This window comes from Drosophila tropicalis, unplaced genomic scaffold, assembly GCF_018151085.1.
Source record: "Drosophila tropicalis isolate 14030-0801.00 unplaced genomic scaffold, ASM1815108v1 contig_878, whole genome shotgun sequence".
Classification (NCBI taxonomy): domain Eukaryota; kingdom Metazoa; phylum Arthropoda; class Insecta; order Diptera; family Drosophilidae; genus Drosophila; species Drosophila tropicalis.
Genome location: NW_027173374.1, coordinates 17,468,705 through 17,495,849, shown reverse-complemented (window position 1 = coordinate 17,495,849; position 27,145 = coordinate 17,468,705). Strand labels below are relative to the sequence as shown.

At 35.7% G+C, this 27,145-nt stretch overlaps 3 protein-coding genes across 8 annotated transcripts; 2 read left to right on the top strand and 1 right to left on the bottom strand.

Moving 5' to 3' along the window:
• Positions 1-16: 16 nt before the first annotated feature.
• Positions 17-25,245, bottom strand: CAHbeta (carbonic anhydrase beta). Of its 4 annotated transcripts, none has more exons than XM_068300122.1 (6): positions 25,174-25,245; positions 17,053-17,190; positions 13,356-13,491; positions 1,316-1,400; positions 1,074-1,261; positions 17-1,015 (listed from the first exon to the last, which is right to left on the bottom strand). In XM_068300122.1, exons 4-6 carry the CDS (start codon positions 1,374-1,376, stop codon positions 614-616), a joined length of 651 nt encoding a protein of 216 aa, XP_068156223.1. In that variant the 5' UTR covers positions 1,377-1,400; positions 13,356-13,491; positions 17,053-17,190; positions 25,174-25,245; the 3' UTR covers positions 17-613. The 4 variants fall into 4 exon arrangements, with proteins under 4 accessions (XP_068156223.1, XP_068156224.1, XP_068156225.1 ...); XM_068300123.1 differs by lacking the exon at positions 25,174-25,245 and adding an exon at positions 17,603-17,858; XM_068300124.1 differs by lacking the exon at positions 25,174-25,245 and adding an exon at positions 17,603-17,858 and having other exon boundaries at positions 17,144-17,190.
• Positions 17,952-21,590, top strand: ich (zinc finger protein ichor). Of its 3 annotated transcripts, none has more exons than XM_068300118.1 (2): positions 17,952-17,971; positions 18,691-21,590. In XM_068300118.1, the coding sequence occupies exon 2, from the start codon at positions 18,767-18,769 to the stop codon at positions 20,558-20,560; it is 1,794 nt and encodes a 597-aa protein (XP_068156219.1). In that variant the 5' UTR covers positions 17,952-17,971; positions 18,691-18,766; the 3' UTR covers positions 20,561-21,590. The 3 variants fall into 3 exon arrangements, with proteins under 3 accessions (XP_068156219.1, XP_068156220.1, XP_068156218.1); XM_068300119.1 differs by lacking the exon at positions 17,952-17,971 and adding an exon at positions 17,998-18,037; XM_068300117.1 differs by lacking the exon at positions 17,952-17,971 and adding an exon at positions 18,474-18,636.
• Positions 25,246-25,586: 341 nt separating the features above from the next.
• On the top strand, positions 25,587-26,973 carry Der-2 (Derlin-2). Its single transcript, XM_068301730.1, has 3 exons — positions 25,587-25,750; positions 25,830-26,350; positions 26,452-26,973. Exons 1-3 carry the CDS (start codon positions 25,664-25,666, stop codon positions 26,621-26,623), a joined length of 780 nt encoding a protein of 259 aa, XP_068157831.1. The 5' UTR covers positions 25,587-25,663; the 3' UTR covers positions 26,624-26,973.
• The last annotated feature ends 172 nt before the right edge of the window (positions 26,974-27,145 follow it).

The window sequence follows — 27,145 nt, the reverse complement described above, 5'->3', positions numbered from 1 at the left end:
TGCAACAAGAGAAAAATTGTTTAACATTGACGTGAATTTTTTAATATTAAGGTCCTAGGGATTAAACTTGATCTGTGTATACCACACACTTTGGTACTTTAGTAATGTTAAAGGATAGCTTTTCTAATATACTAAAACTAATATGTACAAACATGAATATGCAGAATGATTATGAATTAGGAATAATCGCACAAAAAATTTACAATTATGAACTATTTTGATTGTGAAGCAGGAAGTGCAACCGGAGTAAAATTATTATTATTATTATTTACTATTTTTTAATAACACTAAATAATGAAAGAAATTAGCATTCGTTTTAAATCAAGAGTAAAATCCTTAGTACATATATTGGAATTATAAAAGGTTCAGACGATGTTCATACTATTGCATAAAGTAATGGGTGCAACTTAGACAACGGTTGAATAAGGGAACTATGAATATTTGGCAGCTATTGTGAGGGTTTTGCATATATGTATGGGTGAACAAAACAATAGCCAATATTAAATTTTACATACAAATTATTTCGTTACATTTCTTGTTCCTCCTCATATTTACTATAAGGCCGTAGGTATCACAGTTGAATTTTTAAGCACTAGTTTTCTTCTTATTTCCTTTACGAATAAAATCGTCTCACTTCCTTAGACAAACGATCTACACTATCCTCGTCTACGGCTACAAAGCATTTCGCACCACGACTAAAATAATATATATCTCCAGTATAGATGTCGAACCACAAAGCATGTATGTGTAAATCATGGGATTCCAATCGTGCCTTAAGAAATCCATATGATGCTATATTTGACATTTGTTGGAGCGTGTTTATCTGGGACAGTTTATCTTCGATAGAAAATTTCTGATCCTTATCAATGTAGGCTACAAACCGGCGTAGTGGAGTTTCTGACGAAAACAGTAAAGGATCGTTCATGCCAGCATCTCGCCATTCTTGAAATTTTTCTAAGCTTGTATTCGCATGAGTGCATAGCCAAGATCGCAGGGGGGATAGACGCCGATTGAGCTAACAACAGATGAAACGAAATAAAATACTTCAATATTCTTAAAATGGAAATACTCACTTTGGATGCAAACTCAGGATCTCTAAGTTGATAAAGCAAATTCATGGCCTTACAATCACTGTGCCCACAGACAATAATATGCCTAATATCATTTACCACACATCCCAACTCTAAAGCCGCTGGCTCACAGCTGAAATATTCATCCTGGAAATGTTGGGCATGAGGTATAAGGTTACCAGCATTACGGACTGAAAATCATAATTATGATAAATAGCCAAAATTTTGAAAATCGATAAACTCACCTACGAACATATCACCCACATGAGTATCCGTATATCGAGTGGGAATCATTCGGCTGTCCATGCACGTAAAGAAGACGGCCTTGGGCTAATGATAACAGAACGAAATAGATAATATAAGTAATTGTATATGTATATGTATATGTATGTATGTACATATATACTAAATATCTCAATCTATAGTTGGCAGAAAGCCAAAGTACACAAAGTACATGGTTTTGATAATAAACTCTGAAATCGTGCACTAATTCTTCCACTGTACATATGTATATGTACATATCTAATGTCAAAAGCCAATTCGTTCATTAATAAATGTATAACATTATTATTCATACACAAAAAAGATCAGATGAAACCACAACTAGGGAGTAGTCTAGAAAGCGCAACAGCCGCAAATTTATGTCTCTTATGACGCGTTCTAGACGTGTAAAGTACAAAACAAAAAACAAAAGCACACTGTATTATAGTGCCGAATATTATATACTCTGACATATACAGACGTATCGTCCAAATTTGTACAGCGAATAATGTCATAGCTTCTTACAAAACGTATCACATACATATGTATGTAGATCTCTTTTATACTTACTTCTGGATTATCGCGCACTTTCTGAAATTCTTTGACCATTTGCTCCCTTGTTGTATTCCGATAACGCATAATTCCTCTCAAGATGCGCTCCATTGCGATTGTTTTGTTGTATTTAAAAGTTCTTAATTGACTAATCAAACGATTTGATTTAGTATTCACACGTCTTTCCGATGCTTCAACAACAACTAACTATGACAAATAAAATAGAAATTTGTTGGACTCCAAACCACGCGACGCCAGCAGCAACAGCTGTTGTTGGGGCTCTCTGAGAGACGCCCGAATACGGGAGAGTAAGTTGCCTATACGTGTATTATGCTTCATGGAAGTGCCTGCCATGATACATGTGTATGTATGTATGTACATTCATATGTACCTAAACAGAGGTGTATTATTATGTATGTATGTATGTATTATTTGTTCATGTATACATCATACGTTTTATGTTATCCTCAAATTATTTCTAGAAGAGCCACTTGTGTTTTGCCGTCCCCTCCCCCGTGCATTGCCTACACACATATCCGCCTTCCCCCGTGCTGTGCCCACTTACTGCTCTTTCGCCCACCAGCTCCATCTGGATTTTTTTAGCTGTGAGTTAGTAGCTCAGTGTCGCCTCAGGTTTAGTTCCGGCTTTGCTTGTACCCAACACCCATTGGTTAAAGTGGTCCATTAAAGCCTAAACTTCAGTGGTCTCTTTACATTTTTGATGTCTTTCAGGAATAGTTTGCTTTGCCCATGGCCTACGTTAACTGCTTTTGTTATTTTTAATGTAATTTATTTAATAGGAGAGTAATTTTAAATTCATGTAAAAGTTTTTGTATTATTTATTAATACATTCTTCTACTGACTGTTTCTTACACAGAATTGTTTTACTGCAAACGCGTAGTATAGAAAGCCATAACAAAAGAAATGGCCAAAAACATACAACATGATGTCATTTCGAATGTTGGCCATTTTTTTTAAACTCATTTTTGGAGTTTTCTAAGCATAATTTATAAGGGTGTTACCTTTAAGCCTGGCCTTCTCCCTCTCTAATGCCACAATATCTCATTCCCTCATCTACAATTTGCCAATGAGTTTTTGGAGCATGATTTTTATTTTGGGCTTAGGTTAATTAGTAAGTATCTTTCTCTATAGCACGCACAACAATGTTTAATTTTGCTTGTGTGTGTATTAATAATGGATGAGACAGCTTTGGTTGTTCATATTAGCGCTTGGAGTATACACATGCATACATACATACATTTTGTAAAACTGGGTCAGTGGCGTCGTTAAACCTTCCTTCTATGTATGAATGTACATACATATGTATGTGTGAGTGAGCAAAATAAATATTCTGAGTTCTTGTTGTTGAATAAGCAAATCATCATTTCATCATACATATATGTATGTAGTTGTTGTTGTTGCACTTCCTCTTCTTTCTTACATATGTCTGCTAAGTTTTTCGATCGATTTATAAATAAAACACATATGGGATCGTATTGTGTTCTAATTGAATGCACTAGACTATGTTTTATCTATCCTATCCGTCCACGGCTTTATTTATTATATTATAACTTGCTTTCGGCTTTATTTAACAACACACTTCAAATACGTTACTTTGTTCTTTGATTTTGATGCGTCTTGTACGTTACGTCATCATTCCATTGCCACGTTGCATATTATCAAGTATACATATTTTGCTAATATGTAGTAGAACACCTTGGCAATTTTTGGAATCAGTTCATGACGCTTGAACATGTGTTAGTCGTGCGTCCTAGGCAAAGGGATAGCGATTTTTATTGCATAAAAATTACCTAAGCCAGTCGAAGGTCTTGTCAATGAGACAGTTACGTTTAGTAGAAGAGGTTTTTAGCATAATTTTGCACAAGTTTTGGGAAACTGAAAAAACATTTGACACGCTGCAGGGGTTAAAGAATATTTAAATCTGGGTCAGCCTTTCTTCCGGCTGCGTGTTCGACTGCCTGTCTTTTGGACAAATGTTTGTCTGCGTCACATACAAAAACATTGCCTCATGATTTACGACTGTCAGGTAGCCACAGCAAACGGATGCAGCACTAAAATATCATCTAAGCCAGCAATGAAATCCGCCTTTCTCCATCCTTTTACAAAAGTGAGTTATGCTAAAATTATACTCAACTTAACCTTTGTAAAAGGTTTCTTGCCTCGATCTTGTGGGTGTTTTATATTATTGTAATGTTCTTCCCATAAGAACCTCTATAACCTTTAGCACTAAGTTGTAAGAATTATTTTTATAAAATATAAGAGATATACAGTAGAGAAACCAAAACTATACTGCGTTAGACATGTAAATAGTAAGTTTTTTTATAACCAAAAGGAGACCATGAGTTATTAATTCATAAATCTACACTCGACCTTTTAATACCTCTCAAACATCTCCAACACCACCAAAAAAATGTATGCCAAATAATCGCATCGTTGGAATACAGATACAGATGTCTGTCGGTACGGCCATTAATTTGGCGGACTTTTGTTATAGCAAGAACTGAAATGAACTTTATATAGGAAGGAATTTAGTTGATAGCCACGAATAGGCAATCCCCTTACTAAATGTAAACTTATACATATATGAAAACTTTGTTGAAGATTTCTTATCCGTTCCTGGAGTTTTAGTTTATCAGATATTGTATTGACAAAAGTTCCCAAAATTTATTCCCCCTTCTTACCTTGCTGTAGTCTCTCACCCGTGTCCATATATTATAGCTCAGGTACATACATACACACATAAGTACATATATCAAATCTTATGCACTGGTAAATACATTCACCTAATTTTCCACCAACTTGTCATGCTTACTAAATTTTTGGTTTTGTTCCAGAAACTATTTTGGGCGTATCAGTAGCCAAAACTCAAGAAATGCTGACACAAGCTAAAGTGGTCGACTTCCATTTGCCTCAAATTTAAACGGATCTAAATGTTGAAAATGATTATGTATAGAAGCAGAGATGCTTCATCATAGCGCCACAAATACAGAATACATTCAAGGACATTATTAAGATTTTTATTTAGTTTTTATCAATTGGCTGGAAGGAACACGAACGCTGGACTATTCAAAATGACACAAATTGTTGAATATTGCACTACATTTAATGTATGTACATGTGGTTGTTGTGGTCGTTGTCGATGAGTGACTTCTGTACACCCGGATTTTAAACCGGAGTTAAAAAAACTCGTTGCACACGTTTTATATTAAAGTGTAAGCTTGTTCCTATTTTCTTTTTATTAATCAAAGCACTTAACAACATAAAAAATTCTCTGGCTGCAGTTGACACACATTTATCAAAGGCGAGTTGGATCGAGCTCCAAAGTGGACCAGGTGCAAAGTCAAGTTTGGGGTTGATCTTGTTAATCGCTTTTGATTGTCGCCCGTTTTCAGCCGCTGATGATGATTGTCGTTTGGACCAGTAAAAGAAATGGCTATGAATGCAGATTGCATACCATTTGATAAAAGCATACTAGCACTTTGCCTCACCTGACAACGAACTTCCATAAACCAAGTGAATATCGTTATAGAATTCTGCTAATTTTATGTATTTACATAGAAAATAAAGTTAATTTTCTGCCCATCAAAGACTGTGAGGCGGGGTAACGTTTAGATTGTTGTTAAATGTTTTTCTTCATACGGTAAATCACGCATAATAAATTGTGCCTTTTGGTATAAATTATAACCGTTTTATTGGACTTGGACCAGAGAGCCAACTAATTGGTTGTGTATAATGACACATTTATATTTATTTTTCTTTTCTTCTTTCTTTTATTATTGCTCAATTGAAGTGTGACGGAACCGAAAGGGAGAAGAGACAAGGTAATGATTTTTAAAGTATTTACTAAAGTACAAAAAATATTAAGATGAAAATAAAAATATTCTGATTAAATACAAACATCTTACTTCTTTGAATACTTTTCAAACAGCGGACAGTCGTAAAATGCGAATCACAAAGAAAGACCAAAAGAATAAGGCAAAGAAGAAAGATATATAGAGAAACTAAAAAGTCGGTCATGAAATCGCAAGTGACCCACTTGGCAGACGGCGCAAACGAAAGACTTAAGCAACGAACGCCAATGGCAGACAAATATGACACGACGTAGATAGAAAGACAGAGAAACATAGTAGCGCAAATAAAGAGGACACCATAATTGGCCAAACACACAAACATATACATACATACATACATACTTAAATATACATGTGTGCTTATACAGTGGTGGGGAACTCTTTCCCTGCAGGGGGCTAGCAACCCCCTATATATTACTCAACATTAGACAAGTTAAATAAATTACTGAAGTATAATTTAAATAAGTTGTAAATAAAAATTAAATGCATTTGGCAGAAACTTAACTGTCCCAAGTGTAAGCAAACTTTGAAGAAATCTCTTTAAACTCCGTCACTGGTATTTACTTATGTTTTTGTTTATGTGTATACAATATATGAACATATTTATTTATGTACATACATATAAACAAACAAGAAATAAAAAGAGAGATGCCAGATGCCAGTAGGACCGGCAGCTCAGTCTGACTAACTACATTACTAACTTGGTCTAGCCGGACCTGTAGCTGCATCAATACCAACATCCACTAAACTTGACCGAATTGCACTAGGAAGTGGTAGTCAGGGGAGACAAGGTACAGGTACAGGTACAGCCTTAGCTTTTAGACAATTTGTTGTGACTGTCCACGAGTTCAGTTTTACTGTCTTTATCTGTGGCTGACCTCATAAAATTTTGTTTTCTCTTGTAATGTGAGATAATTGTATATGTGTATTGTTTTCATGTACCTGTCTATCTCTGTGACGTTTGGTCTGGACATCCATGATGGGTGAAAATATAATTGCCAGCGTATGCCCTTTTTTTTTGTATGTGTAGAAAGACTTAACAAGGATACGATAGGATTAAAGTAAATGCAAAAGCGAAAAACAACCTAACCTTGCGTAGAACATATGTACATATGTAATATTATTTCAAAATTTTAATAAACTGAGAGCCAAAGGCCACTAACAAAACATGTATTTTGAAATTGTATCAATATAAACAAGGCATTTTATCATGCGCTATATTTTGCTTATATAATTACTTATAATGTTTTAAGTTTACTTTGACACATGTCTGAAGAATAGTTTTCTTTTTTTAGATACTTTATATCATCTTCCACCATTCAGTTGCAGACTCTTCCGTAGACATGGCTTACCAATATCCACATAATATACTTGACTTTATGTAGGTCATAGACTGTACATACATATATGTATTTTCATATGTATGGTATCTAAAGCATTCTTAACAGACACAAACCCACAAATATAGCCAAGATACAATGCGAACACTTTTACTCTCATAAGCATAATCATGCTTACTCAAGATAATTGGTTCTGCCTGGCGAATGGGATCGGGTACTTGACTGCTCATTACCATGCCAAAGCAGTAATAAAACACTTACAACAACAATAACAATTATTATACCAACATTAACTAGTTTCCACACTTGGCCTGCTCTAGTCTTCGAGCTGTGTTTCAGCTTGCCCGCACAATTTTCCATTTCAATTTCCATTTTCCTTGCGAATGCGGTCGCCGTCTTTTTCTTCTTCTTACTCTGCTTCTTGTCCATATGTGGGTATAAAAAATACTTAATGGGACATATCAAAAAAAGCTTACTAGGTATAAACAATTTTGTAAATTAAAAATTCCTCACGTTCGATCAAAATAATCTTGACCAGTGGGTTATGTTTTGATGAAATAAACCAGGAGAATGAAAAGCTTTACGTTTTTATATTACATGAGTCACTGTATGTACAGACATACACACATATATGTACATATGTAATTGCAACTTGAAAGCAATAACATACACAATGTATCAATATGCACACACATACAATTATAACCACACGCACCTATGTATGTACAATGTACATACATATGTACATAAGTATGTATGGTCTTTGCTTAAAACGTTTTTCGAATGTTTTGAATAACGGTGCATGGAATACCAAAATCAAATCAAGTGGAATCGCTGACCCGGTCTCCACTTGAAACCCACGGAACAGAAAAAAACGACAATGAACGCGAAGACGATGCATATAAATTTTTGTTGTTTTTGGGTGCGATGGTGGCAAGTGCGCTGGGAAACCAAAAACCTGTTGGCCCATATCACGTATTGCCTCTGCCTTCTACTTCGTCTCTACTTCGACCGTTTACCGCCGCCACAAAAAAATCTTGGGCCGCCACTTGCCGGAATTAATTATGTAGCCCAAAGCTGAATTGTATGCGAAAGAAGCTGCATCTTCACAACCAACAACCAACACCCCCTGGTCCCAAAAGAAAAATATATACAAGTTGCAATTCGAATATCCCCTCAGCCCTGCCCTGTCGTTCGTTTTATGCCCGTGAAGCTATCCGAAACTCGTTTACGCATTTAATTTATGGATGCATCACCCAAAGAAACATTGCACTTGTTGGCTGCGAATCCTTTAGGAAAACCTTCAGCAGGCGGGTAGAGCTATGGCAAGGAATCAGGTAAAAAAACGAAGAAAGGGAGGTGTACTCAGCCGCTGGCACTCGCATCATAAAATTGTCAGATTCAAGCACGTGACCCAATTTAAGTTCGCATCTTATTCGATACCAACAGCCAGCCATGCGGACGAGCCTATCATTCCTGTCCACTTTGATTTTGCTGCGCCTGGACATAATTGGGTTAATTTTTTTTTCAGTATTCCTTTTTTTTTGACAGGCGTTACATTTTCTCTGCTGGGAGAAATTTAAATTCAAAAAGGTTTGTTTTTTACTTCACAAGCGATTCCAACAATATAATAACAGTTGCGTAAAGAAACGAACCTATCATAATGTTTCCATAAATTCCAGGAATCAAATCTTTTAAAATATAAACTCTTGTTTACAAAAGTAATTGTAAAATGTAAGTACTAAAGCTAAAAGAACAATCAAAATGCTGTATCAATAAAAATGCTAAACAAATTGACAGGCGAAAAAAGGGCTTGACTTAAAAAAACTAAGAATTTATGAATATGGTGTAAAATGTAGGCGGGCGGGTTGAATATGCAAATAGTTAGAGGGGGAAAGCAATTGCAGACTTGGAATATAGGTGTGGGTGTGCGGAGGCGCTGTAAAGGTCAAGATGAATGCAACACGCATAGAACTAGGCAACAGCCACCGGAAGTAGGTCACTAAAACCGGATCCCACATAGACAAAAAACACCCGCAGCTGCGCCTAGAGAAGCATAGAGAGATGAAGAGGCAAACCAAACGAGCAGACAATACAAAATGCAATTGAGATGCAAATGCGAATTGCACTCGAGCCACATGTTGCCATTGTTGCTGTAGAAACAATGCACGCCATCAACATTTCGACTGGCCTCCGAAAACGCAGCAAAACTTGTGAAGTATAGGGAGTTCATGTTTGCTTGTACCAGGCGACGGTTAAAGTTGGTTGAATACCATGTGTACGACAGGAGAAAATACGAATTATGCATCTTTCATCAATACTGTTTGATTTGATAATTTAAGAATCATATATTTTTTATCAGACAATTTATAAAATTAGAAAACGAATGAAAAGAATGAAACGCTCTTATTGTTACCACAATCATTATTCAGTACAAGAGCAATCATTTGATTAATATATGAAATTGCGATAAAAATAATACAAATATTTCATATCGAAAAATCCTAAATGTTATACTTACTTTTCGCTTATAAATGAAAAGATCTTTGAAATTGGTTTTATTTTTTTTTCATGTTTCAATTATACAATAAATTTTAAAAACAAAAGCCGGTAAAACCATTGCAGGATTCACCTTGGGCTACCTTTGACAATACCTGTGACACCGGCTTTTATCGGCTTCAATTTCTCGAATTTCTCTCACTTAACCAAAGAGAAAGATGAGCATACAAAATGTTCGACACTTGCAAAAACAAACCTTTGTTAATTTTGACTTCTGCTCAATTGTTTGCATCTTTATTTACAATTTGTTGCGGTTAGACTTCATTTGGAAGCAAGTCGATGGCTTAGGGGTTTCGACTGACTTTTTCACCGTTTGTATAACCCAAAATATGACAAATGCACAAATCTTGTTTCTGGTCTAGGCTTTTGACCCCCCCTCATGACAATATTTATTTAATGAAAGGCTTTTATTTGGTTTACCGTTGGCCCAATGACCTCTTCCAGGTGGCTCCTTTGCTTACCTTGATTTGATTACTTGTTTTATTTGTTTGGAACAAATAGCTGTGAGCTTTTTGACTGATGGGCCTGACTTATTCTCCAAACTCCAACTTCATCCCAAGTGTCACGCTGTCCAAGTTCAATTAGTTTTTCAAAAGAGTTTTGCCGTGTTCTTCTCCATTCCCGATACCAGGTCGGCCGGGTTGGGGTCTTTTTAATACTTAAGATTGATTTTTTCGACGTTCGTTTTGTTGAGCTGCGTTGGTTTCTGTATTTCGCTGTGTTTGAAAAAGATTGACATTTGACGTGCATAGAATTTGTCTAACTGTAATTTTGCTATTAGCTTGGCTTATACGCTGAAGCTCAGTCTCGAAACCAAAACAGAGTTGCGCCCATGCCCCAAAGCAAGCAAGCAACTGTCTTCAAAGGTCTGGAAAGACTCTTGAGCATTAAAATGTTGGCTCACCAATTCTGATTGTCTGTAACTATAGGAGAGTTTGAAGTCGTTCTTATAGCTGTTAAACAATAAAATACATACATATGTATGTATGTACATACATATATACAAAATTTCGAAAAATTATATTTGGTTATCATGAAAAAATGCATAGAGATATCTCTTTATTCCTATCTTTAAACCAAAAAAAAAAAAAAAAATTCCTGGTAGTCCATCAAGTTTTCCTTTTTCTAAAAACAAAAAGACTTAGACAACAAACTTGTAAGACGGACAAAACAATTACCGCAAATATATAATATCTTTAATCAACACAACAAAAAATGGAGTAAGTAAGTAGCCGACTTTGGTATACCATGCCTATTGCATACGTTTTCGACTTTGATATACCATTTCACATAATGGGTAACATGCTATAAGAACTGACTAGATTTTGACTTTTTTGAAGTTAATCAAAACTCGGTCAATAAATTTTACTTGTTGTATTATTAGTAAAATTTATTGGCCTCATACCACGAAATAAAATTTATTTTTTATAAAGGGATACATAAGAAATCATGAACCATCAATACCATAAAATTCAAACTCACTGATATACAATATATGCGGACAGTACCCAATCTACAGAAGTGACGCAGTTGCATCCTGGCCAACATGAGCATGATGATGAGATGAAAGATGATGTTTATGGTAATGCCAGACAACAACAAAATTCGTGAACCCAAAAAACCCAACCTGTGAGTCAAGCGCAAGCTTTCATTTTCAAAGTGATACCGTTAAATGCAAAAACTAAAGAGCGCTGAAAAGAGCAAAAACAACCAACTATCCAACAACAACACGCGCAAGTGCGAATAGGAAATGCAACAACACAAAAGAACAAAAACAACAACAACATCAAAACTGGCAAAACAAAAAATAACAGGAAAAAATGTGAATTTTTTTAGTCGCCAAAGTAGGTCAGGTTGTATTTGCGAGTGAAAGAGCGACAAGCGAGTGGGAAGTTGTGAGAGATGAAGAATAACCAAGAGAGCGAGAGAGCTTCAAACAGGTTCGAGCTAGAAATTGTTTTTTAAATACAATAAGGAACACAAAATATGAATTTATGTGAAAATTTATTTTGTTTTTTTAATCATAATAACTATTTGTTTTTTATATAGAAGTACGATTTTTGTTTCTTGGTTTTCTTCGCTGATAAATCAAAAACAACTTTAGCCCTGACTTTGAACCCGACTTACACTCCCTGGCTCTGACCTCGACTTTTACAGAGGACACCTGTTCAGACATGTTGGCCATTAAGCCCACATAAGCGTAGCGCAAAAAGGCAGAAATTCTTTGTAAGCTCTTCTTACAAATAAACAAAAAGCAATTGCTGAAATTGCTTATCATCCTTACATACATATGTATATATGTATATAGTATTTTGAATAAGTTGCTTTAAATTTGAGAAAGCAACGAAAGTGCTGTTTTTGTCTATCCCTGGCCACCTCCGCTCATGACATCAAACATGTTGCATTCGCTCTCAGGTATACATGCCTCTGTCTCTTTTTCTCTCGTGGCCTGTGCGCGAGATTTCTGACTTCTTTTACCTGCCGAGGTACAACAACATTCGGCTTCCACTTCTTTTGGCTCGAAAATTTCTTTTCGTGTTGCGCCTGCGCACAGTTGGCTTTCTACCTTCAATGTCTTCGGATTAGTGCGAATTTACTCTGAGGCCGTCGCGTTGTGTACATTTCGAATACATACATAAATATATAAAAAAGAAAAAATAGTTTCGCGTTGTCGCTTCGGATTTGGTGTAGACGAAATTCCAAACATTTTAGTGACCCTAATAAATTCTACATTTAAACCAAATGAATATAATCAACTCGAAAATGCATAACAAAAATTGTGAAAATGGTTAAAAAAATGTTTCGAAAATGTTTTGATACATTTCAAATAAAATAATAATTTTCGAAACGAGTGATAAAGAAAGAGTGTCCCATAAATACATATTTAAGTGCAATAGAAAAGCAACAACCGCAAAGGAAATACGAAAAAAGTTAAAAATTTATTAAAACCAACAATATATATATAGTATATTTATATATACGAATACCCATTCCAAAATTCAGCAGAAAATTGGCATACCCGCTGTTGTAAATATTTTCATTTGAAAGGAAATACAAACCCAACCTTCAATTAATACGTCGTCCATTGTATATATGAAATACGACATATATTAGTTAAATCAACCGTTTAAGAAACTTATACAACATCCCACTATTATTATTTTTGTTTTACTATTTATGCCCTGCTCCCATTGTTTTTGTGAGTATACCAAAAAATACACAATATGTATTCTGAGTTTTTGTTATTATTCTTCTTTAGCTTTGTGTTGCTTGTCCAATTAACATACATACATTTAAGATCGTATCTTAACCAAAGCATTTAACAAACCAATTTGTATAAATCTAAACCATTTTAAAGGACATTTTTACGTCTGGATTATAGAACAAGGTCTGGATTATCCAGCGAGGATTATAATAACGGACAAAAAATATACATGTACTTTGCAATACAAGTACTGGAACATTCACGAAATCAATCTCTCTCAATCTTTTAATAGGGACGTCATTTCATAACAGTAAGTAATCACTATATAACAAATACACTCGTATATGTAAATTAACAACAACAAATATTAACAAATATTCTTAAGTCAATGGCCTCGCTTATGTAGAAGAATATTCTCATGCTTGAAATTTTATAAACAAATCAGACAAAAGTCAATGACCGAAATCATCATCGCGTTTCCGATATTATTACTCACCTGTTATAAATACAAATAGGCATTTTGCGTAGACTTAGTGTGGGCGTTGACAGCAGCTAAGGCTCGAGAGAGGCAAAGTCCTATTTCACCATGACACTCTACCATTTAAATATACATAGGTTGTGAATAAGTCGGGCTGTTAGATATAGAAAAGTAGAACACAATTTGTTTAGAGCATGAATTATGCGTTTAAATCCAATTTTATTTGTATTAATTTATTTTGTGATCATCAGAATCTTTTGGAAAACAAGTTTATTGTTGTTTTACTGAACATTTGTTTCAAATCGAATTAAAGCATTTATATGTATGTACATATATCATACATACATACATATGTATGTATGTATCAAAGGTATGTATCAAAGGTTCGTAATTAATATGTTACACCGCCAGAAGGTTCGTATCCGATCAGTTCACAGTTACAGTCCCCTATGTTCAAGCATACCTACATATTAAGCTTAATTTGAAAAATTCAATTAGAGGAAAATCTTTTCTGGCCAAAATGCAACCTTAATGGTTTTAGGCGAATTTGATACGCTCATTGAAGCCGCCAGATAGACAACAGTCTACACACCGAAAAACAGACTATTGTAGCTTCTCTGTCTTATATTTGGGAAAACTGTTGCCTTGCCGCTTGCTGAATGAGTAAGCGTAATTTTGCGTCATCTAACGGTACAAACTGCCGCTACTGTTGTTATTGTTGTTGGACTTTTTTTCGGAGGTTGCTATTGCCATCCCGTTGCTGCTGTTGTTGTTGTATATTAGACCATTTTTGTCAGACAAACAAACGGTTTTTATGATTTATTTTTAGATCTTTCACCGGCTTAGCAACAGAGTATGACAGAGAGAAAGAGATTGGAAGAGAGACCTAGAAAACTTCGTCTCATTAATTGTTAGCTGTAAACCGAAATATCTATTTACTTCCGACTGCACTGTTTGGTACCAGCTTTTTTAATTGTTGGCATCGTAATTCTTTAAGTACAGAATGTATACATACACATACATAAGCAATATATTTAAATAAATAAGCGTTTATACTGCCAATTGTTATGACAGATAAGGCTTTTCACAAGATGGGTTTGTATAGGCACTTTGTTTCATTAATTTTATTAATATTTGCAAATATGTTTAAACTTTTTGCTTGCATTCCCAATAGTTTCAATAAATAAATAATTACAAAATAATATTCACCATAAATTAATTTGTATGCTAATAACAACGTTCCCTGATACATCTAGTTAATTTGAACAAAATAAAATGATGTGTTTTAGCAAGGCGTGGCGCCGACTTGAATATACACTGCACAAAGCTAAAAGAGATCCAGATGTGTACATATTAGGTACAATAGTTCAAATAGTTTGTCCACAAATAATTAGTACCCTTTTTTAAATGAATAAAGTATCCAACTTTGGTTACTCTCTAAAAGTTTCAGTTTAAGCTTTATATATAGGGGTAATTAATAAAGTGTTGAATTATATTTAACTAATGAAACATACCATTTTATGTTAGATCTATAGGGTATAATAAGTAAGCAAATATTATGCACAGCAACATAAATATTTTGGGTTCGCTGACCTGAGCAATGTTTTTTTTTTTTTTGTTTTGTTTTGGGACTGGCTTGTCCAGATGACCACAACAAAAATATATATATGTATGTATATATATAGTCTCGACACGCACAGACATAGCCAAAAAGACCCACCAAAGGTAAAGCCATTTAAATAACAACAACCTAACATAGCCCAAAAACAACAACTAAAAAAATTAAACACCGTAAAAATTTGCATAGTTGTTGTTGGTCCGCTAGGCACAACCATAAGCACTGGGTGTGGTGGGTTCATCTCCATCTCTCTACTTGTACTACATACTATAACTTAAGTCATAAAAATAGCGCCAAGCCTCCTTCCTCCGCCGTATGCTCCATCTCCATCTGTTTCATGCATTCAAGTTTATCGTTAACTTGTCATCTCACTTGTTAGACACATGTTCGTGCACGGACTAGCAGAAAAAGGGAGTGGAAATGTAGGAAAAAGAAGCCTGTAAGTCAAAAGATCTAAAACAAGTGTTTGACCAGTTGGATAGTATTCATTCATAACCAAAAAAATAATAATAGGAATACGAAAAACAAGACAAAACCTCAAATGTCCATAGGCTGAAGAAAGTATCAAGTTCATATTTGGATTTGTGCATCCATAAGTAAATCTGTATTCGTGTATAGGCCATCCAGATCAACTAAACCTACGCAGTTTAACAATAAAATGTTGTACTAATATTGTACTTGGGAATATGGTTATATCTGTGAGTTTTAATTTAAAGCGTTGCCAACAAATTCAAGTTCTAAATACCTAATGATTAGTATGAGCACACAATAATCATACTCATATCCCCGAATTCTACCCACAGAATCTTTTTCCATGCTCTATCACTGACATTTTATAACTTATCACACGTGCCGCATGTCTAGCGAAGTGTATAGCTGGCAATAAAAATAAATGTACCCATGAGCCCTGGTTGTATGACTCGCAAGTTCTAAGGAAGAGATACGTTAGGAGGTGAGGAAGCACGTTTCCCAATGCTATGGCAGTTTGTAGTTAACTTGCTGTTCTCGTCAATTGTAATTTGTTGCATGTTTGGTAGGGTTTAGAAGGGGCACGGGCGAAACCTTCAGTGGTTGGCGATGACCTCAATGTAAGCCACACGTTAGCAAGGTTGTTGGGAGATCAAAAACATACAATGCATTCAAACAGACATTCACACATATGTATATGCAAACGTTCATGCAACTTTTTGTCTTCTCGGTCTTGGCCAAATATTTTTTTCTTGATTGAAGGCCTTGGTGGAAGCTGTACGTGCGGTTTTACCGATCTTCGTCCAATTGTAAAAAAATGCGGTTTTAAAGTTTTTTATCCACTTACTCTCCTTTTCAACAATGTCGAATTGTTTTTTTTTCCTATTTTTCAAGAACGTTCAAATACTTTCAAATGGTTTTTATATTGTGTTTTTGTGCTTTCTTTTATGGGATTTTTTTCGGATTGACCTTTTGCCTGTTGCATCGTGTTTAATCATTTAAACGGATGCTGACTGCCTCCAGAGGTTAAGCTCAATTTCCGATAGCATTAAACTTTTGGTACTTTTTTTTGCCCATTTAAGAACTTAATTTTATGCCAGCTGGTCTGGGCTGCATTATTGGAGTTCACTTTATATGCGGAATTCTAGAGGTCAGACACTAACATTAGTCGGCTGTTCAAAAATATCTAAGGTCCTTATTCTTGTCTTCAGCAAATACAAATGAATGAAAGGTTTTCCGACAGTTAGTGCGAAAAAAATTTACAAATGTAGGTCTATTGAGTTCACTAAAGCACTCAACCGTTTGAAATAACTGTTATAATTTCACACAGAAGTAATTATAATGCCCATAGTGGGTCACTGTCAACTGACAAGCTGAAGTATTTTTGTGACCATAATCTGAGCCAAAAAACAAACATATACATTTACTAGCTTAAATTACAATGGAAGCGCTTTGTGGCGCGCCCCCGCATTTTCTGTGACTATATTAAGTCTACGTCTGGCAGGGGAAGCGGGATGCGGCTATTCAAATGCAAAAGAGAGTCAACGGTTGTCCGTTACAATGCTTGGATCGTTAACAAAAAAAAAACCTGATTAAATAAAACTTCAATGTGTAAAATTTGACGCTCACCAAACAATAACAACAGCCAGAATCATAATCCAGTAAGTAGAATAAAATAATATGAGTATACATATGTACATATGTACAGTGGCGGATTTACCTCAAAGTCACACTAGGCCCTGCTCTGGGGCCACCAGACATTGTGACCTGTAATAGAAAAAATATGGGGTAAAAGTACAGAAAAGGTTACAGTAAAGTCAAAGAGCTTCAAATGCAATATAACAAAATATTAATATACATACATATGTATGTAACTCGGTTTGTGCCAGACTGTTGTGGGTGAATATCTGAAGTAAAAAGCAGTCAACTCTCATCATCATTTACAAGAATAACTCATGACTATAGCTATCTCATAAATAACGGAATGCTGATGCTACATGGCTCATGGCGGCCAAGCCTGCAAATCCGCCACTGTGTGTGTATGTGCGGTTGTTTGGATTGATCCCTCCCTACACAGATACATACATACATATGTAGCTACACATACATATAAGAATAAATACATATGTATGTATATACGTGTGTGAATAAATTTATTTATTTGCGTTAAAATACATACCTTGCGCCAATTTTCAATTTTTTTCAGTGAAAAAGAAAGAAAGGGGGGCACCCCCGCTCTCTTTGTCATTGCCAATCTACATATCTCTTTTTCTCGCTCTCTAGTGCTTTTTCTTTCTCTCTGTCTCTCTCTCTCTCTCTTTCTCTCTTCCTCTCTCTCTATCTCTCGCTCTCTCGTGAAACGACACTCATTGTCAGACTTTAAAGATGAAACTGGGAAGTATGTCAGCAGGTCTCCCGTCATTGCGCTGTCGGCTTCGAAGCCGCAGTCGCTCGAGTAACGGTAGTTTGGCTGCTTCTGCCTGCCATGCTTAGCTGCGCATGCTTTGCGCTTCTTTCCGCAAAGCTGAGCTCTAAGCTACATACATATGTAGGCCTAGACAACCTGTTGAAAGCGAAACTCTAACTGGCTTTGATTTTTTTGTATACGTTATTTGTATGTATGTACATATGTATGTATGAGCATACGTACATATGTATATGTATGTTTATTTACCGTCGTCTCTTTTTTTCTCCTACTTTCTGACCAAACCTCACAAACTTAACTGTTTTTGTGCTTTTGCTTTACCGTTTATTTTCGTTTTCTTGCCGTCTAGTTGAAAGAATACATGCATACATATACATATGTACATATGAACGTACATATATACATATGTATGTATGAGAGTTTCAATATAAATACATACACATACATGCATATGTACATTCATACGTACATACATACATACATACATATTTTCTTTTTCGTTGACTCTTTAATTCGTTGTCTCCTTCTACACCTGCGGACTTTCATTGTCGGCTTCTCAATTCTCTCATTCTTGTCTTTCTTCTTCCAACAATTTATATGCTAATTTAACTTGATTATTAATGTTTTGACCCAAATACCATTTCTAAATTATTATTGGCCATTTCTGGTATAGATTTCAGTTTTTCCTTTCTTGTTTTTTCGATTTTCCTTTAAATACTACTGGATCCTATCAAATTCCTTTTAAATGAATAATTTATTAAAGCATCAAAGAGAATTTAGTCTAATTGGTAATTTTAATAAAGTCTAATTAGAGTTCACTCTTTCACCTCTTTCGATTACAGCTCAATAACTACCCATCTTGCATTCCACTCGATTAAAGAGAAATACCCTTTGACAATACTCTGGGTTGACTGGACAATGAAGTTTTGCAGTATGAACGGCCCAAGTGAATCGGAAGTCGAAAGCCTACTGATGAGCCCCTGTTGGGGACCCACACAGACCGGCAACGCTCAGGATCAGTACTTGCTAGATGGACATAAGTTGCTGTTGGAACACGATTTGGATTCGCTACCAAGTGATGGAGATCAGAAAAATTCGATGGATGTTTTGGATAATTTATTAATGAACAGCTCATCGCTAAATGCTTTGTCAGACTTGAAACCATTACCACCATTTACAGGCTATACAGGACATTTGTCGATCAATGGTATATCTGGGCATCATTACCATGCCATTGCCCAGAGACTGCCCGATGAAAGTAATAATAATTATATACAGAGTGCCTATCAGAACAACAATAACAGTAATCCCACCTCTACGACGCCTTCCGGCTCCTGTAATGGATCATCTAATGAGCACAACATAGTCTCTTCCTCTACCTGCCTACCGGAGAGCGTGCTTAGTGGTACAGGCGGCGATAACTGCGCGAATTCATGTCTGGGTGATGTGAAACTATTTGCCGATAGTCAATTAGATTCTAAGCTTTACTCAGCGGACAGTTGTGTGATGAACGGGGGTGGAAATGGAGGAAATGGTAGCAGCTCTGCTCTCACACCCATCGATCAAGTTGCGGACTCACTACATGGAAGCGGCGTACGCATCTATAAGGATCTAACGGAATATGTTGATATGAACTCCATTGATGATATAGCTGCAATTATAGGATCTGCAATAGCTGATACTACAGTCCCCAATCAACTCGATAAGGATGAGGGCACTGATACCCGTGACAGTTGGATGGATCTTGATGCCTGGATCGATGGTAATTGCATACAACCCGAAGCCAAAGTTTTGGTATCCTCCCATCATCAACAGGATACGTTAAGTGAATTTATTTTGCCGCATTCACCGTTGCCCATGCATGCTGCTAGTAGTTCTACTCTGCAAAGCCTTCTCAGTCATGGCTATATGCCCCTTTTGCAAAATCGCCTACAACATGGACCACCTCCAACCAGCACTAACACCAGCAGCAACAGCACATCAACAAATTGTATCAAAAGTGAAGCAGCACCCAGCAGCTCTACCTCATACTGCACCGAACAACAGCAACAACACCTTAGCAGTAGTTGTAGTCCACCTGGTTCGGTGGTAAGCACTACGGATAATACTTTAATGATTAATCCGCGTTATCTTACCCAAACTCAAACAAATCCTAATCAAAATCAAAATCAGCAACAGCCCACATATCAATTACCCTCTGCAAATGCTTTAAGCTTACCAACAAACTCGCTTAAAGATAATGGTTTATGTTCTCCCGAAATGCTTGGCAATTATCCGCACACTACTACAACATCGTCATCAATATCGGCATCGACAAATTCTGGTAGTGGTACTCCCAAAGCAAAAAGATCCAGAGCTCAAAAGAAAAACAACCACCAACATTCGCATCATTCCACATCGCTCGAGAATATCAATGGAGCATCCACGACAAATTCTTCTACTTCTTCCCAACTTGGTGCCCTTTCACCGCCGTCCAGTGTTCAAGGTAGTTTTAGTGCCAGTGATTTGAGCGGGCTTCTTGGCAAGGAGAAGCCTGTGCATCGTTGCAGCATCTGCAATCGGGGCTTCCTTAATAAATCAAACATAAAGGTACATTTGCGTACACATACGGGCGAGAAGCCCTTTCGTTGCGAAGTCTGTGCGAAAGCTTTTCGGCAGAAGGCGCATTTGCTCAAACATCAACAGATACATAAGAGAATTGGGCGTGACTGAGACTTGATTTAAAATTTAATCATTTCTTTTACTCGCTGGCCAATAACGAAGCTAGCAACCAAAAATGACCATGAATTGGGATAGAGAATAGTAAACGGCTATCGCACTCTGAGTGCGAACTTGACGATTCTACTCTATTGCAGGGAAGGCGCCTATTCTAAGTACCCTAATCAATGGCTTAAGACACAATACACGGCTTAGTGTTATTCAAAGCTATCCGATTAGCTGCTACTTAATAGGCGTTTTCCCATGTGTTCTGTGTGTGAGGTTGCTTGATTCGCGACCCATTGGAAGCTTTGGTGAAGCAATCTTATACACGAACATTTTGTATACTTTCGTTGTTGTTGGTTGCTTTTGATCTCTTTACAGATTAGTCGTTTATAGGATAAATCTTAACTTTAACAAAAAAATCAGAAATTAGAAATTGTATGCAGGTATTGGATTAAAGTCGATTACCCGAGTCTAATTGATCTAAAACACGATCTGCCTAATAGAAGTTCCGTCTTCATTTTGTTGTTCGTCTGCAAGTTTCTGGTAAGTTAGCTCAGGAGAACACCCAAGTAACAAATTTTGAAATGCAAACGAAAATTAATATGAAAGTACTTGGTAAAAATCAACCTACTACCTCCACGCAAAGAGTATAAATACCAAGTAAAGAACGCGAACAACTAGCACAATGTTCATTAAAGGATTAAATTAGTTTTCTGCAAACGACAAACATCTAAAGAGACCACAAGCAATGTAAGAACAACGAAGCGTCCAATTGTCTTTCTGCAACTGTTGTTTCGTTTTGAGTAAATCATGATAGGGCCCTGAACAGCTATAAGCAAATAACATAGCAAGTAGATTCTTGGATTTATTGATCATGTACCTCATCTTGTTGAAAACTTTAAGTGTATAGCAATACAATTTTAGATTAACGATCATTAAAATGTACAAATAGCTACAAAAACAATTGACACACATATTTAAACCTAAAACATAAAACATAGGATAAGACTTTGAAGCGGGCTTGGCAAAATATTTCGAATTAAACAAAAAAGTAATACCCAAATTAAAAATGTATGTATTTATTATACTTTCTAGCAAAGTACTCAAGTAATATTTTTTACAGAAAAATAATGTTGTTAATTTGTTTTTATAAAAAATTAAAAATTTGTTGCTAAAGTTTTATGTTAATTTTACACGTTCTTTTAAGGACTTAGGGATATTAAAAAAGTAACCCTCAGCACATTCTATAAGGAAACAAGAAAAATATAATTTTAATTTCTTATATTTTATAATTACTATTATAAGTTTTCGTGCAATTTTATTTATTTTTTATAAAGATTGACTATTTAATCAAACCATTTTGTTTGTAAATATTTACTTCAGATAGATTACAAAGACAGAAATTAGAACTAAGTTTTAATAAAGAATTGATAAAAAAATATATTTTGTCAGATATAAGAAATCGAAAGGAAACTAAATCAACACATGTATTTTTTTGTTATTTTATTTCAACAGTCAAAAAAGTAAGTTCAAAATCGCTTTTGTTTCAAATTTGTAACAAAAAATTATAACATTCTGTGCTGGTTATGTTTGCTGTGAGGTAAGAACATCGAAATACATATGTTAAAACTTAACATACATTTTAGCATATGAAAAAATTAAATATCTAAATGGTTTGGCTTTTAAAATAATTTTTTATTGATAATGCGACTCCCGCAAATTTACAGTCATCTGTAAGTAGGTTCGATATATCCCCCATGTGGGGATATAAAATTTCTTATACAACACACATACATACATACTTTTGACAGTAAAAACCTGACTACGTGGGTCTGATTTGCGCATGTTATTAGGCACGTCTTTGGTTAAGTAAAATGGAGTAGAGCTGCGTAAAAGTATACACTGGCGAAGACGGCTGAGAACGAGTCGAGCAAAATCATTATATTGACCACAAAAAAAGCAAATGCCGATGCTCGGAAGAAAGACACGACAAGATAGAAGACAATTGAAGAGAAGCGAAGCGTAGAAAAAGCAACCACAGCCAACTTACACTGTATAAGATATGTACAAATACAAAGACAAAATGCCATGCATACTGTGCCACTGACCCAATTTCAAGACTCGTTTGGAGAACCACAAAAGAAAGAAGAAAAAAGATAGAAGGCAACGTCAGCGGATTTGAAAGATACGAAGATACAGATACATGCTCTGCTCTTTCACCGCAGAGGTAGACACCGATCATTGGAGTCCGCTTCTTCTTGCATGCGCATTTCTTTCTTATATGTACATACATACATACATACATAGCTCAGCTCAATGGCTACGTTCTGTTTTCGTTTCCAATGTTCATCATCGAATGCATGTATGTATGTACAAATATACATATATACTATGTATAACTCGTTTTATATTTGTATGTACATATGCATGTATGTATCTTTGTGCTTTTTAAATTTATGCAACATAATGGTCTATCGCGGTCTTACATATATTGTTCTGGGCTTTTGTACTAATCTGAATGCTTATACTTTTTAATCTTAATATAATAATATCTTGAATTGAAGTTGAATTTTTGATTTTTTTAACAAGTCCTTTTAATTTCAAACCAGCTAAGCAGACTCAAAAATAATTTTGCCGACTCGTTGTTTACTTCTTGTAAGGTTTAGGAATCAGCATTAACAAAAATTTAGTTGCCCGATTGTCAAGAAACTTTTTTCTGTAAAAGATAACATCTTGTATAGCAACATTATTGCACACACAATGATATTTGTTACTAGTTGGTCTTTGCGGCTGTGACTGGCGTAGTTAAAAACACAATGACCTTGGGTGAAAGTTGCTCTCTATTTCTATTTTATCTGTGTATGCATGTATGTATATGTATTGTAACTGTGCATTTCTATAAATGAATAGGTGTGCCTATTTGCTAGCATTTTTGTATTGTATTTAATATATGTACATACACCTACATACATACATCTAGAGGTGCCTAAAGATTTAGTTGATTATTTCCTATGATTTTACTAATCTTTGTATGCTTATTTCTATTGGGCCCTTTTAATTTATGTGCACATATCACGTGGAAAGGAGAACGGAAACTGCGCACAGGCAGGAAGTGGGCGGATTATATTAAAGGTGTGTGTTCTTGACTGATGATAAAAATGATGAAATATTCACAAATTTGTTATTTATGCATATTCTGTGTTTTGTTAGTTTTTGAGCTTTGGCAATTAAGTTCAAGTTAATTTTTCATTTTGCAATATTTCTGTAGCCGTATTTACGCCTGGCCGCCCACCTGACCAAGATTATAAATGGAATAATTCTGATCCGTAATTGCATTTTATTCAATTATTAATACTTGAGCGTGATCTGGTTTGATTTTTGTTGAAGCCAACAATAATTACGTGCAAAAACAAACAGTGCACAACGACAGAATGTCTTATGAAACACACGATTAGGCTTGACTGATGTAAGTTAAATAAAAATTGCCAAAAAAAAAATAACTGTTACAAGAACCTCTTTTATCTAAAAGTTTTATTAACATAAATTACAAAACATATAGTACATAAATATTATAACAATTATAATAAATACATATGTATGTATGTATGTATGTATGTACATACAAACATAAACGATGTTGATGTTCTCTATAAGCGAAAGTAACTCTATTATACAAAACTAAAAAAATTTGACCTACAATTTGCTTAAAGATTATTTTCTTTGCCAAGTTCGTGGTTGCATTTTAATGTTAAATTGAATGTCCAAAAACTGGTTAAGAACGGTTCAAGCCATAAGAGAAGCGACGCGACTGCAATTAATTGTAAATGCACAACAACAAAATCAGACGGCGCGTGATCTATGTATGTATGTATGTGTGAGAGGGAAAAGGGGGGCACAAGCAGGCAACTGGTCAGCAAGTGACCTCAATTTTATTGGAACCTCTTAACGAGTTGCGTGGTTTATGTTTTTTGTAGTTTATTCTACTTTAAAATTTCACTTTTCAAATAGGAGCGCGTGTGTGCATGTGAGACAATTTAATAAACCTAATAAAACTCTATGAATTGTAATTTGTTTTAGTTGCAGTGTAGATGTATGTACATACATATGCATAAATCCATAGATTTGTATGTATGTATGTACATCAAAACAGAGTCAGCCCATCTGTGAATGCACATACATATGTATGTATGTATATATATACATACATACATACATTCGTAGATATGTAAGATTTAACCTCAAACTTCAAAGTGTCACTGTCATGGCCCTTTTTACCACTCTGCTCACTCCATTGCCGTCGCCATAACCTGTTGGCAATTCAGTTTATGGATCTACAGTGGTTGGAGATCGTGGCAAAGTCGAAGGCACACGAGCAACTCTTTTCATCTTTCTTAAGTGGTTTTTTAAACCCACTGTGTTGTCTCACGTATCGCTACGAAAAAAAGTGGGTCAAATAAAACAAGCCAAGCAACCGCAGTCAAAACAACAATAACAACATCAGCCACAATAACGCTGTGTCGTATCAGGGGATATTAGTTAGATTGGAAATAGAAATCAAGTTATTGGGTGTTTCAGATTTAGATAATCAAAAGTCTGAGATTCCGTGATAAATTTTTACTTACTCGGGAAAGCTACTTAAGAAAAAATCCAGGGGCGCGTCCTCTGGTGCGCCTTGTTGGCTTATTGGCTAGTTACTAAGTACATATGTATGTATGTACATAATATGTACATATGTATGTAACTTTTAACCAAAAATAGTTCGATCGTTTTTGTTGAGACAGACAAATGTATAAATCATGGATACTTAAAGTTTTTAAATATTCAAAATGTTAGAAGTTACAAAATACATGTATGTACATACATATATGTACATACATATATGTACATACATACATACATGTATTTGAAATAATTAAGAGACCGTGGATGGTGGCAGTGGGAATCGGGTATTAGTACCATCGAAAGTAGGCCGAATCGATACTGCTGGACCCGATAGTCGATGCCGATAGTTCCATAGATAGTTTTTCCATCTCTATGCCAAAAACAAAAAAATGAGTAAACATTTGTTTATTTAAAAAAGTTTGTTTTGTGAAATGTTATATTTTAGCACCAATGAACGCTCTGAGACAGTTCTATTTGGAGATACCGGTCGTGACGAGAGTGTACACGACGGTCTGCTGCCTTTGTACTCTGGCGGTGGTAAGTGAAGAAATGGGACCTCTGAGATGCAGTTGAGATGACGTGTCCGCTAACTAAGAATATGTTTTGTACGTTTTAGCACTTGGATTTAGTGTCGCCACTCCAGTTATACTTTAATCCGACGTTGATTGTGCGGAAATTCCAAATATGGCGGCTGGCGACCACATTCTTATACTTTGGGACGATTGGGATTAGTTTCTTTTTCAACATGGTGTTCACCTACCGCTATTGCCGTATGCTCGAGGACGGATCCTTTCGTGGGCGCAGTTCCGATTTCGTGATGATGTTTATCTTTGGAGGCGTGCTGATGACATTTTTTGGCATTTTTGTGAATTTGCTCTTCCTCGGCCAGGCATTCACTTTGATGTTGGTGTATGTGTGGTCAAGGCGAAATCCCTTAGTGCCCATGAACTTCTTCGGAGTGCTAAATTTTCAAGCACCCTATTTGCCATGGGTACTTCTTTGCTGCTCTATGATCTTGGGAAATACTGTTTGGGTGGATATCATCGGCATGGGTGTGGGCCATATATACTATGTGCTAGAAGATGTATATCCGCAACTTTCCAATGGGTATAGGCTGATCAAAACCCCATATTTTCTGTAAGTAGCTATTAAACAAATTTACTTACATTTTCGTTGACGACCAATATGTGCAGCTTAAAGTTCTAAGCAAAATATTTATTTGTCAACTTCATTTTTAGGAAACGTCTGTTTAATGAGCATATTGATCAAAATTATCAAGCCGCTCCCGAGGATCGTCCTGGTGGATTTCTTTGGGGTGGTGAGGGTCAACCTTTATTGCCGAATCAACAGCGAGAAGAAGCAGGAGAACAACGACAACAACCGCCACAAGAGGAGCAACCAGCCCAATAACAAAGCACCAAAACTTATAGATTGTTTCACAGAACGACAACCAAGACCGTGTACCCCTCCGTTACATCCACCTTCCATTTGGTGTTTGGTTCATGAATTTAGGCAGTAGTATTCAAAGGAAAGAGATATCGAAGAGAGCAAGTAGTGCAATAGTTAGCCAAAGTGTTTTTAATTCCGTAAAACATCCACACACATATACGATTGTACTCTGTAAATTTGCCCAAAAGCATTCATCTTAGATCGATTCAGCGTAGCAAATGCACATGTGATTATAAAAAAAACAAATACATATGTATGTAAGTATGTTTAAACATGCTATAAAATAAAACTGATTGTGAAAAACCAACAAATCGGAAAAATATCCCAGATCCAATCGTAAATTCTAGTCGCCTAGACCATTTCCGCAGTGCGGCGATTGCGTAGACAACACACTGGGGCACATTTATTAATCACATGGGGCGATTTTTACCCAATTTAGGAATGAGATTTTACTTGACACCCTGCATCCATAACAACAAACAA